At 45.4% G+C, this 12,148-nt stretch overlaps 1 protein-coding gene across 19 annotated transcripts in view; it reads right to left on the reverse strand.

Annotated features, from left to right (window-relative positions):
• The window catches only part of LOC110522842 (receptor-type tyrosine-protein phosphatase S), a 402,253-nt gene that overhangs the window by 50,407 nt on the left and 339,698 nt on the right, over window positions 1-12,148 (reverse strand). For 11 of the 19 annotated variants that reach the window (XM_036939683.1, XM_036939692.1, XM_036939672.1 and 8 more), the window contains 3 exons: window positions 11,129-11,295; window positions 10,230-10,244; window positions 9,904-10,019 (listed from right to left, as the gene is read on the reverse strand). In XM_036939683.1, coding sequence (XP_036795578.1) covers window positions 9,904-10,019; window positions 10,230-10,244; window positions 11,129-11,295 — 298 coding nt within the window. The remainder of the gene's footprint in view (window positions 1-9,903; window positions 10,020-10,229; window positions 10,245-11,128; window positions 11,296-12,148) is intronic. The other 8 variants (XM_036939708.1, XM_036939793.1, XM_036940474.1 and 5 more) reach the window with 2 other exon arrangements.

The following is a 12,148-nucleotide window of genomic DNA, read 5'->3' on the forward strand; positions in this document are numbered from 1 at the left end:
CACTGTATTTAGACTTTTTGTTTTATTTTGTTCTACTGTATTATTGACTGTATGTTTTGTTTATTCCATGTGTAACTCTGTGTTGTTGTATGTGTCGAATTGCTACGCTTTATCTTGGCCAGGTCGCAGTTGCAAATGTTCTCAACTAGCCTACCTGGTTAAATAAAGGTGAAATAAATAAATAAATATTGTTTTCTTCCTTTTTCTATGGCTAAGCACGTCTGTTTTCTATTTATCGCTAAGCACGTCGGTTTTCTATTTATCGCTAAGCACGTCTGTTTTCTATAGCATGGCTAAGCACCTCTGTTTTCTATAGCATGGCTAAGCACGTCTGTTTTCTATAGCATGGCTAAGCACGTCGGTTTTCTATTTATCGCTAAGCACGTCTGTTTTCTATGGCATGGCTAAGCACGTCTGTTTTCTATTTATCGCTAAGCACGTCTGTTTTCTATTTATCGCTAAGCACGTCTGTTTTCTATAGCATGGCTAAGCACGTCTGTTTTCTATTTATCGCTAAGCACGTCTGTTTTCTATTTATCGCTAAGCACGTCTGTTTTCTATGGCATGGCTAAGCACGTCTGTTTTCTATGGCATGGCTAAGCACGTCTGTTTTCTATGGCATGGCTAAGCACGTCTGTTTTCTATGGCATGGCTAAGCACGTCGGTTTTCTATTTATCGCTAAGCACGTCTGTTTTCTATGGCATGGCTAAGCACGTCTGTTTTCTATGGCATGGCTAAGCACGTCGGTTTTCTATGGCATGGCTAAGCACGTCTGTTTTCTATGGCATGGCTAAGCACCTCTGTTTTCTATGGCATGGCTAAGCACGTCTGTTTTCTATAGCATGGCTAAGCACGTCTGTTTTCTATAGCATGGCTAAGCACGTCTGTTTTCTATAGCATGGCTAAGCACGTCTGTTTTCTATGGCATGGCTAAGCACGTCTGTTTTCCATAGCATGGCTAAGCACGTCTGTTTTCTATAGCATGGCTAAGCACGTCTGTTTTCTATGGCATGGCTAAGCACCTCTGTTTTCTATGGCATGGCTAAGCACGTCTGTTTTCTATGGCATGGCTAAGCACGTCTGTTTTCTATGGCATGGCTAAGCACGTCTGTTTTCTATAGCATGGCTAAGCACGTCTGTTTCTATGGCATGGCTAAGCACGTCTGTTTTCTATAGCATGGCTAAGCACGTCTGTTTCTATGGCATGGCTAAGCACGTCTGTTTTCTATGGCATGGCTAAGCACGTCTGTTTCTATGGCATGGCTAAGCACGTCTGTTTTCTATAGCATGGCTAAGCACGTCTGTTTCTATGGCATGGCTAAGCACGTCTGTTTTCTATGGCATGGCTAAGCACGTCTGTTTTCTATGGCATGGCTAAGCACGTCTGTTTCTATGGCATGGCTAAGCACGTCTGTTTTCTATAGCATGGCTAAGCACGTCTGTTTTCTATGGCATGGCTAAGCACGTCTGTTTTCTATGGCATGGCTAAGCACGTCTGTTTTCTATAGCATGGCTAAGCACGTCTGTTTTCTATAGCATGGCTAAGCACGTCTGTTTTCTATGGCATGGCTAAGCACGTCTGTTTTCTATGGCATGGCTAAGCACGTCTGTTTTCTATGGCATGGCTAAGCACGTCTGTTTTCTATGGCATGGCTAAGCACGTCGGTTTTCTATGGCATGGCTAAGCACGTCTGTTTTCTATGGCATGGCTAAGCACGTCTGTTTTCTATTTATCGCTAAGCACGTCTGTTTTCTATGGCATGGCTAAGCACGTCTGTTTTCTATAGCATGGCTAAGCACGTCTGTTTCTATGGCATGGCTAAGCACGTCTGTTTTCTATAGCATGGCTAAGCACGTCTGTTTCTATGGCATGGCTAAGCACGTCTGTTTTCTATGGCATGGCTAAGCACGTCTGTTTTCTATGGCATGGCTAAGCACGTCTGTTTCTATGGCATGGCTAAGCACGTCTGTTTTCTATAGCATGGCTAAGCACGTCTGTTTTCTATGGCATGGCTAAGCACGTCTGTTTTCTATGGCATGGCTAAGCACGTCTGTTTTCTATAGCATGGCTAAGCACGTCTGTTTTCTATAGCATGGCTAAGCACGTCTGTTTTCTATGGCATGGCTAAGCACGTCTGTTTTCTATGGCATGGCTAAGCACCTCTGTTTTCTATGGCATGGCTAAGCACGTCTTTTTTCTATGGCATGGCTAAGCACCTCTGTTTTCTATGGCATGGCTAAGCACGTCTGTTTTCTATGGCATGGCTAAGCACGTCTGTTTTCTATGGCATGGCTAAGCACGTCTGTTTTCTATAGCATGGCTAAGCACGTCTGTTTTCTATGGCATGGCTAAGCACGTCTGTTTTCTATGGCATGGCTAAGCACCTCTGTTTTCTATGGCATGGCTAAGCACGTCTGTTTTCTATGGCATGGCTAAGCACGTCTGTTTTCTATAGCATGGCTAAGCACGTCTGTTTTCTATGGCATGGCTAAGCACGTCTGTTTTCTATGGCATGGCTAAGCACCTCTGTTTTCTATGGCATGGCTAAGCACGTCTGTTTTCTATGGCATGGCTAAGCACCTCTGTTTTCTATGGCATGGCTAAGCACGTCTGTTTTCTATGGCATGGCTAAGCACGTCTGTTTTCTATGGCATGGCTAAGCACGTCTGTTTTCTATGGCATGGCTAAGCACGTCTGTTTTCTATGGCATGGCTAAGCACGTCTGTTTTCTATGGCATGGCTAAGCACGTCTGTTTTCTATGGCATGGCTAAGCACGTCTGTTTTCTATGGCATGGCTAAGCACGTCTGTTTTCTATGGCATGGCTAAGCACCTCTGTTTTCTATGGCATGGCTAAGCACGTCTGTTTTCTATAGCATGGCTAAGCACGTCTGTTTTCTATAGCATGGCTAAGCACGTCTGTTTTCTATAGCATGGCTAAGCACGTCTGTTTTCTATGGCATGGCTAAGCACCTCTGTTTTCTATGGCATGGCTAAGCACGTCTGTTTTCTATGGCATGGCTAAGCACCTCTGTTTTCTATGGCATGGCTAAGCACCTCTGTTTTCTATGGCATGGCTAAGCACCTCTGTTTTCTATGGCATGGCTAAGCACGTCTGTTTTCTATGGCATGGCTAAGCACGTCTGTTTTCTATAGCATGGCTAAGCACGTCTGTTTTCATAGCATGGCTAAGCACGTCAATTTGTGAATCTCTTTCTGTCCCTGTGGTTTGCAAAGCAATGTCATTTTCCATCCTTCCTTTGCTTAACGCTTAACTCACACAATCAGTATTGTTCTTGGGCCAAAGACAAACGACTTGATCGCATCCAATTTGTTTTCTTATCCATTTTCTTCTTTATACGCAGCTGCAGCAGTCTACACTGTGTGTATTGACTCGATCCAATTGCATGCAAATTCTCTCAAGGACAAGTTGTTGTCCCCCCCCCTCCCTCTTTCTCAACTCTACCCCCCCAACCATCCTCCAATATGGAAGTCGTCTGTTTTCCCCCAGCAATCAACAGCTGAGATCAGTTGGCTCTGAAAAACACAACTAGCGTCTAATTACACATTTCCAATCTCAGAGGCGCAGTCGATGCGCCTGGGAAATAATGATTCCTTTTGATAGCCCTGGCCACTCGGGGGGAGCCTGTTTCCTTTTGATACCCCTGGCCACTCGGGGGGAGTCTGTTTCTTTTTGATATCCCTGGCCACTTGGGGGTAGCCTGTTTCCTTTTGATAGCCCTGGCCACTAGGGGGAGCCTGTTTCCTTTTGATAGCCCTGGCCACTAAGGGGAGCCTGTTTTCTTTTGATAGCCCTGGCCACTAGGGGGGGGGGGGGGGCTGTTTCCTTTTGATAGCCCTGGCCACTAGGGGGGGGGGGGCTGTTTCCTTTTGATAGCCCTGGCCACTAGGGGGGGCCTTTTCCTTTTGATAGCCCTGGCCACTAGGGGGAGCCTGTTTCCTTTTGATAGCCCTGGCCAATTGGGGAGCCTGTTTCTAAATGTAAAAAAAATAAAAGACAATGTGTGTCAGAGTTGGAGGAAACAAACGTGTTCCTCTTTTTTTCTTCGTTGCTCCTTTTCCGCGAGAGACGATCAAATGTCGAACCATTGTTTGCCAGGGTCTTTAATCAATTCTGCACGTTATCTAGTAGAGTGCAGAAAGACTGTGTCAGTTAAGATTAGAGCAATGGTGGAGGGAGGGATGGAGGGAGGAAGGAAAGGAAGGAGGGAGGAAAGGGGGGAGGAAGGAAGGAAGGAAGGAAGGAAGGAAGGAAGGAAGGAAGGAAGGAAGGAAGGAAGGAAGGAAGGAAGGAGAAGACAGAACTCCTGTAAAAACCCAATTTCTCTACATCAGCAGAAGTGATAGCAGAGGTTACGTATAGTGGATTAATGCGCAGCCAAACAGCTCTGTGAGAAAATCACAACTGAAAATACAACCAAAGTCAAAACAGCTGGCCTACAAAATAAAGGAAATTTGTGCTAAAATTGCAACATGTGGGAAATAAACTTTGTAAATGGGGGAAGTGCTAGGAAAATCTAAAATAATGTGAGAGGACAAACACAGGAGCTAAATGCGGACTAACTTTCATAGTCAAAATCGGCTTCACATAGAGGACTGCTCAGACCAGAATCTGTGAAGGATAGCAAACGTACAATATGAACAAAAACAAGTCAATGAAAATACTGAACCTAAAAAGGAAACAGTAGAAGAAATACATACAGGGAGAGAGACAAAAGTATCTCAATCCATCACTTATTCACAAAATGTTTACCAATGTTATTACTCTCTGATCTTTGTGTTCTTTTGTACAGGCAACATGGAGGTCCTCCTCTGAGGTCCTTCTCAGGGAGGAGGGGGGGTCCTGAGTGTCTGGCAGGGGGAAAGTAGGCCACACACTTTCAGCAGTACACCCTAACCCCCCCCCCCCCCCCCCCCCCCACCGGCAAATTCCAATCAGTGTTGCAGTGGCAGCGAGAGTTGTTTGTTTGCCACGGGTGTCCATCACTCTTGCTCGATTGAAACTCCTGTATAAAGCCTCCTAGCCTCAGCAGTCATAACCAGGAGTGAGTCAGAAATTGATTTCCCTTCTCTTACATAAGGTAAGAAGGTTGGCATCATAAAAGAGGGCGACAGAAAGAAAGGAATGAAGGGAAATGGCTATATTTCTTTTGTAAAATGGAAAAGCCCATTTGTCCAGACGTCTGTGAGAGAGGCATTGCTAGTGGAAGTTGTGTAAAAGCATCTACATATTTCAACCAACAGTTGTATAGTCTGGGCTGATGAGCTGGAGTTAAGGGAAACGCTTGTGATGGTTCACAGTCTGTCGAGAAGATCCATGACAGTAAAGGCTGTGTCGCAGCTACACCCTCTTAGGTCTGTGTCTGTCTTTCTACTCAGGCAGAACGAGAGCCATCTGTGGAAGTCGTCCTCACACCTTGTCTGTTTGGTCAATGTGAGGTCACTGAAGAATGGCACTGCAGCTGCCCATTACTCCAGACAGGAAATGAGAGAGAATTCAGTTTCTGGGCCACAAAAGCATTCTATTCAAGAACTCTGGGCCACAAAAGCATTCTATTCAAGAACTCTGGGCCACAAAAGCATTCTATTCAAGAACTCTGGGCCACTAAGACACAGTAGCCCAGTGCTGCAATGCAGTACACTGCAAGGGCACTTGGTGGTGAAAACCTGAGTACGTTAACTCCTTTTTAGCGTTGAATATTGTGGCTAACTGTAGCCCTCAAACCCCATAAGTAAGGAGAACAACAATTTAAGTAAAAATGTTCACTGTCGGAAGAAAACCTTGTATCTTCAACATCTTGTTTTCAGGAAATGGAAAAACTGTCATATTTGACCAGCAGCTAAAACACAAGATATAACACATGATTTAACACATTATAAACTGGGTGGTTCGAGCCCTGAATGCTGATTGGCTGAAAGCCGTGGTATAGCACATGTTTTGTCATACATTTCTTTATACTGCTCTAATTACGTTGGTAACCAGTTTATAAGAGTAACAAGGCATCTCGGGGGTTTGTGGTATATTGCCAATATACCACGGCTAAGGGCTGTTCTTGGCACGACACAACGCAGAGTATATTGGCCATATACCACACCCCCTCGGGCCTTATTGCTTAAATATAACACAAGACATAACATAACACATCCCGTAAATCGTCTGTTCATGCTTCTTCTGTGTAATTTTGGTATTTTATTGGGATCCCCATTAGCTGTTGAGAAAGCAGAAGCTACTCTTAATGGGGTCCACACAAAACATGGCATGATATAACACATGACATAACACATGGAACCAGCAGACGAGTTCAGAGAGAGGGATGAAGAGGGGGTCAGGGAGCCAGCAGACGAGTTCAGAGAGAGGGGTGAATAGGGGGTCAGGGAGCCAGCAGACGAGTTCAGAGAGAGGGGTGAAGAGGGGGTCAGGGAGCCAGCAGACGAGTTCAGAGAGAGGGATGAAGAGGGGGTCAGGGAGCCAGCAGACGAGTTCAGAGAGAGGGGTGAAGAGGGGGTCAGGGAGCCAGCAGACGAGTTCAGAGAGAGGGGTGAAGAGGGGGTCAGGGAGCCAGCAGACGAGTTCAGAGAGAGGGGTGAAGAGGGGGTCAGGGAGCCAGCAGACGAGTTCAGAGAGAGGGATGAAGAGGGGGTCAGGGAGCCAGCAGACGAGTTCAGAGAGAGGGATGAAGCAGATGAGGGGTGAAGACGTGTGTGAGAGCCTGCTTTTGTGGACTTGTGGGAAGAAAAGATAGTTAAACACAAGAGGACGAGGCAGTTCCGGATGTAAGCTGTGTGTGTGAGCAAGGCAGGGTATTCTCCTGCAGGCCTGGTAGAGGCGGTCCATCTCCCTACAGAGGGATTGGTAGGAAGAGCAGGGTATTCTCCTGCAGGCCTGGTAGAGAGAGAGTCCGCCTCCCTACAGAGGGCCTGGTAGGAAGAGCAGGGTATTCTCCTGCAGGCCTGGTAGAGAGAGAGTCAGCCTCCCTACAGAGGGCCTGGTAGGAAGAGCAGGGTATTCTCCTGCAGGCCTGGTAGAGAGAGAGTCAGCCTCCCTACAGAGGGCTTGGTAGGAAGAGCAGGGTATTCTCCTGCAGGCCTGGTAGGAATAGCAGGGTATTCTCCTGCAGGCCTGGTAGGAAGAGCAGGGTATTCTCCGGCAGGCCTGGTAGGAATAGCAGGGTATTCTCCTGCAGGCCTGGTAGAGAGAGTCCGCCTCCCTACAGAGGGCTTGGTAGGAAGAAAATGTTATTCCCCAGGAACTGGCAAAACGAGAGCCCAGACTTCTGGAATTTGGATTTGGAGAAAGAAAGAGCGAGCAAGAGAGAGAAATAAAGACAGCGAGGAAAAGAGAGAGACAAAGAGAGATAGATAGAGAGAGAGCTAACAGCTATAGATGGGTGGTGGGGTGGGTTTGGAGGGGGAGACGACAGATATCCACTAAGTTGTACTTCACTAGCCAGGCAAGTCTGGAGACGGACCTGGAGCACAAACCTTAAGATAATGACGAGAGGGCGCCAGCTCGGTCATCATGTGACCAGAGCCACACGCGCACACACACACACACACACACACACACACACACACACACACACACACACACACACACACACACACACACACACACACACACACACACACACACACACACACACACACACAGCCTAGTTCAGCATCTGAATTATAATCTAAAACAGATTTCATGCTATCCCAAGGCTGGGGTCAATGTGCAGGCATGGGCTTTAGGACATTATGCTCCATTGGGTTGTACTGGAGGGCCCTTCAAGTGTACTGGAGTACGCTCATTAGCTAATGGGGATGTTCGCAAATGTTTGCCGCCCTGCTAAAATGTCAGTTAAAATGAACTTCTCGGAGTGAAGAGATAATGACATTTAATTTAATGAAATGATGGATGAAAGGAGAAGAGGACACAATAACATGTAGAATGTGTGTGGGATAGAGAGAGAGAGAGAGACGCTGTAACAACGTTTCTCTTTCTTATCAATGGAGCGGTGGAGGAGTCTGAGAGGAGAGAGGCGGAGGACGACGGAATGTACTGGAAGGAAAAGAGACAAATAACATGAAAGGGCCATAATGCTAATTTTCCCTGCCATTACTGGGCCAGTGCCGGGAGAATGAGCCCTACAATAGAGCGTGTGATAAAGGAGAAGGGTTCAGATAGTGGAAGTTGTGTGTCTGTCCACTGGGCAAAAACTGGTTGAAATCAACGTTGTTTCCACATAAATTCAACCCAAATAAAAATCTATGAAAAACTGATTGGATTTGCAAAAAGGTATTTAGTATTTTTTCACTGTTAACCTAAATCCAATGACATGGTGACATTTTTCTGTTGATTTCATGTCGAATTCACGTTATTTGACAACTCAATCAAATGTATATCAAAACTAGACATTGAACTGACGTCTGTGCCAAGGGGTGTGTGGGTGTGTGGGAACCCCAGTGAGATTTTGCTCTGTCCAATGTACAAAGTGGGTGGGGGTTCTAAGTATAGTCTGCCTGCACCAAACTACGGGATCACCAGGCAGCGCCGGAGATTAGGTCCTTTGAAATGTGAGCCTTTTGATGGACTGGGGATTGGCGACGGAAGATTGACGACTGATAGACAAGGAGAGAGGGAGGGAGAGAGGAAAACATGAATAGGGAGTAAGGAGAAGAGAGAAGGATAGGGGGTGTGTGACAAAGATACTGGGCGTAGACAGAGATGACAGGGAAATGTCAGCCAAGGCTTTAGACCGAGAAGTGTTTGTAGTGACGCCTCTTGCACTGAGATGCAGTGCCTTAAACCGCTGTGCCACTCGGGAGAAGATGAACAACATAATACTTGAGGACAGTGATGTCAGGAGAAGGACGGTGGACTAAACGTACAGGACCGGGGTTTTGAGAAAGATGTTCTAATACAGAAATCAAACTTGAACGTCTGTACATTTTCCAGAAAAACAGGGTCTTATGGTTATTGTGAAGGGCTGGTTTGTAGATGTAGATGGAGAAACACAAAGGAAGTTACAGCATTCTGAACTTGATTTTCATATCTGGCGTCATGAAACCGGATATGTCAAAAACACCACATTAAGCTTGAAATCCGCCATGATTTTTACATGAGCAATACAGTTTGTTCACAGGTTAATTGAACCTCCTTAAGCTGATGAAAGTGTTTATGCATAAATTATATTCCATGTGTGTGTGAGTGTTCACCTTTAAAAAAAGTGTATCTAGGCTTGTGTTGAGGTAAGTGGAGTGTGTTTGTTTATGGGTGTGTTCCGTCATAGGTCCCCACAATGCTGTTAAACGTGTCTGTGTGTGTATGAGGGTGTGTTCCGTCATAGGTCCCCACAATGCTGTTAAACGTGTCTGTGTGTGTATGAGCGTGTGTTCCATCATAGGTCCCCACAATGCTGTTAAACGTGTCTGTGTGTGTATGAGGGTGTGTTCCATCATAGGTCCCCACAATGTTGTTAAACGTGTCTGTGTGTGTATGAGGGTGTGTTCCATCATAGGTCCTCACAATGCTGTTAAACGTGTCTGTGTGTGTATGAGGGTGTGTTCCATCATAGGTCCTCACAATGCTGTTAAACGTGTCTGTGTGTGTATGAGGGTGTGTTCCATCATAGGTCCTCACAATGCTGTTAAACGTGTCTGTGTGTGTATGAGGGTGTGTTCCATCATAGGTCCCCACAATGTTGTTAAACGTGTCTCTGTGTGTATGTGGGTGTGTTCCATCATAGGTTCCCACAATGCTGTTAAACGTGTCTCTGTGTGTATGAGGGTGTGTTCCATCATAGGTCCCCACAATGCTGTTAAACGTGTCTCTGTGTGTATGTGGGTGTGTTCCATCATAGGTCCCCACAATGTTGTTACACGTCTCCAGGCCGTACCTGTGGTCTGGAAGTTAATGCGTCTCATCTCCACTGGGTCTGTGGGGTGGTGGGGGGTGATCTCTGCGTTGTTCAGCAGACATTTTGTTCTGGGCTCTGACTCCTTTCGTTTGCGGCTTTGGAGGGGGGAGGAAAACAAAGACGTGCAACGTCAACACACACAAAAAAAGTCAAAAGTAAACGAACCCGTCGAGAGGCATACAGTATCTAGTCTTTTCCCCTCCCATTGTTTCACCCCAGACTAATTACACATACATTTTATGCTGAGACAGGTTATTTTCTAGCCTAAAAATCACACATACCAATAAAGTACAGCTAAGCCTTACCTGTCAGGTTTGCTGCTTCCCAGAGAAAGAAATGGAGTTTCAAATCGATATACAAAGAGGGGAAACCACAATACAAGGAGAGAGAGAGAGAGAGAGAGGGAAAGCAGGAGAGAGAGGGGGGGGGGGGGGTGGGGGGGGGGAGAGAAATCAAAGCATTTAAAAATTCACAGGGGCTACCGCCTTGCAGCGCTAGTTAGATAGAGTTCCTCAGCATTTGGAGGAGCTGGTCGGTCCGTGTGTGTATGAGTGTGTCTGTGAGTATGACTGTGTGTGAGTCTTGGTGAGCTCGGGGGAAAGGGGGGGGATGTCAACTTGAAGAGCAGGTAGAAATACTAGCCACCATAGAGAGAGAGAGAGAGAGAGACCATAGAGAGAGAGATACAATAGAGAGACCATAGAGAGAGACCATAGAGAGAGAGAGAGAGAGAGAGAGAGAGAGACACACACACACTTCCTAAGGGGAGATGTTGCTCTCCCTAACCACTAACATGCAGAGCTATAACTGACTGAGTGTCAGCTCGGCCCTGTTTCTCCTATTCCACACGTTGGCCTGCCTATCCTACGTGACTTCAGTCAGTATACTACTGGTGCTCTCTCAGATAGACAGTGTGTTGCCTACAACACTGTTAAAACAGAAGCAGATACACTTTAACTGTTCGTTTGCTCCCGACCCAAAACGCTTTAGATTTAAATACTTATTTTTTAAGTTAAAATAAGGTTTTAGATATCTCTCATTCAAGTTAAAATATCATCATTGATATTTCCCTGATTTTAGCTCTTTCACTAACTCCTCCAAGTCTCCGATCCCCCCCAGTCCCTCCTCCTCCTCCAACATACAGAACAGACTACACAATCCCCTTCAGCCTACATCCCCCAGAATCCCCTACGACGTAACTCACTTCTTGTAGAGAAGGATGGCGATGACGATGCAGATGATGAAGACTACGGCCAGGACGGGCCCCACCACCCAGATGAGGCCGTCCCCACCTGTCTCCATGGGCAGAGGATCAGCCTCCAGCTCTGGGGTCACCACTAAGTCCGTGTATGGGCTGGCCGCAAACATTTTCTACACAGAGAGAGAGAGAGAGAGAGAGATATACATAGGGGTCACCTCTACGCAGACGACACCATTCTGTATACATCTGGCCCTTCTTTGGACACTGTGTTTTTTGCCTAAATGACATTCCCAGATCTAACTGCCTGTAGCTCAGGCCCTGAAGCAAGGATATGCATATTCTTGGTACCATTTGAAATGAAACACTTTGAAGTTTGTGGAAATGTGAATTGAATGTAGGATAATATAAGACAATAGATCTGGTAGACGAAAATAAAAAAGAAAAGACTAAACTTAATTTTTTTCTACCACCATCTTTGAAATGCAACAGAAAGGTCCCTGTTCCAGCCAACCATAATTCCGACGGTGTCCACAAGATGGCAGCAATGTATATGCAAAGTTTCAGACGGATAACTGGAAGTATGAACAAACTACATGACATTTAGTGTGAAGTCACCCAGGTACATTTGGTCAAATCATGAAAGAGACATTTGCATTCATATTACATTTTTCTGCAAGAATATCGTCGAATCTGTATACCTGGACTTTGATTGAGCTTTTCTACTATTAGTAGTCATATTATGATTGAGCTTTTCTAGTATTAGTAGTCATATTATGATTGAGCTTTTCTAGTATTAGTAGTCATATTATGATTGAGCTTTTCTAGTATTAGTAGTCATATTATGATTGAGCTTTTCTAGTATTAGTAGTCATATTATGATTGAGCTTTTCTAGTATTAGTAGTCATATTATGATTGAGCTTTTCTAGTATTAGTAGTCATATTATGATTGAGCTTTTCTACTATTAGTAGTCATATTATGATTGAGCTTTTCTAGTATTAGTAGTCATATTATGATTGAGCTT

Source organism: Oncorhynchus mykiss, chromosome 1 (genome assembly GCF_013265735.2).
Source record: "Oncorhynchus mykiss isolate Arlee chromosome 1, USDA_OmykA_1.1, whole genome shotgun sequence".
Classification (NCBI taxonomy): Eukaryota; Metazoa; Chordata; class Actinopteri; order Salmoniformes; family Salmonidae; genus Oncorhynchus; species Oncorhynchus mykiss.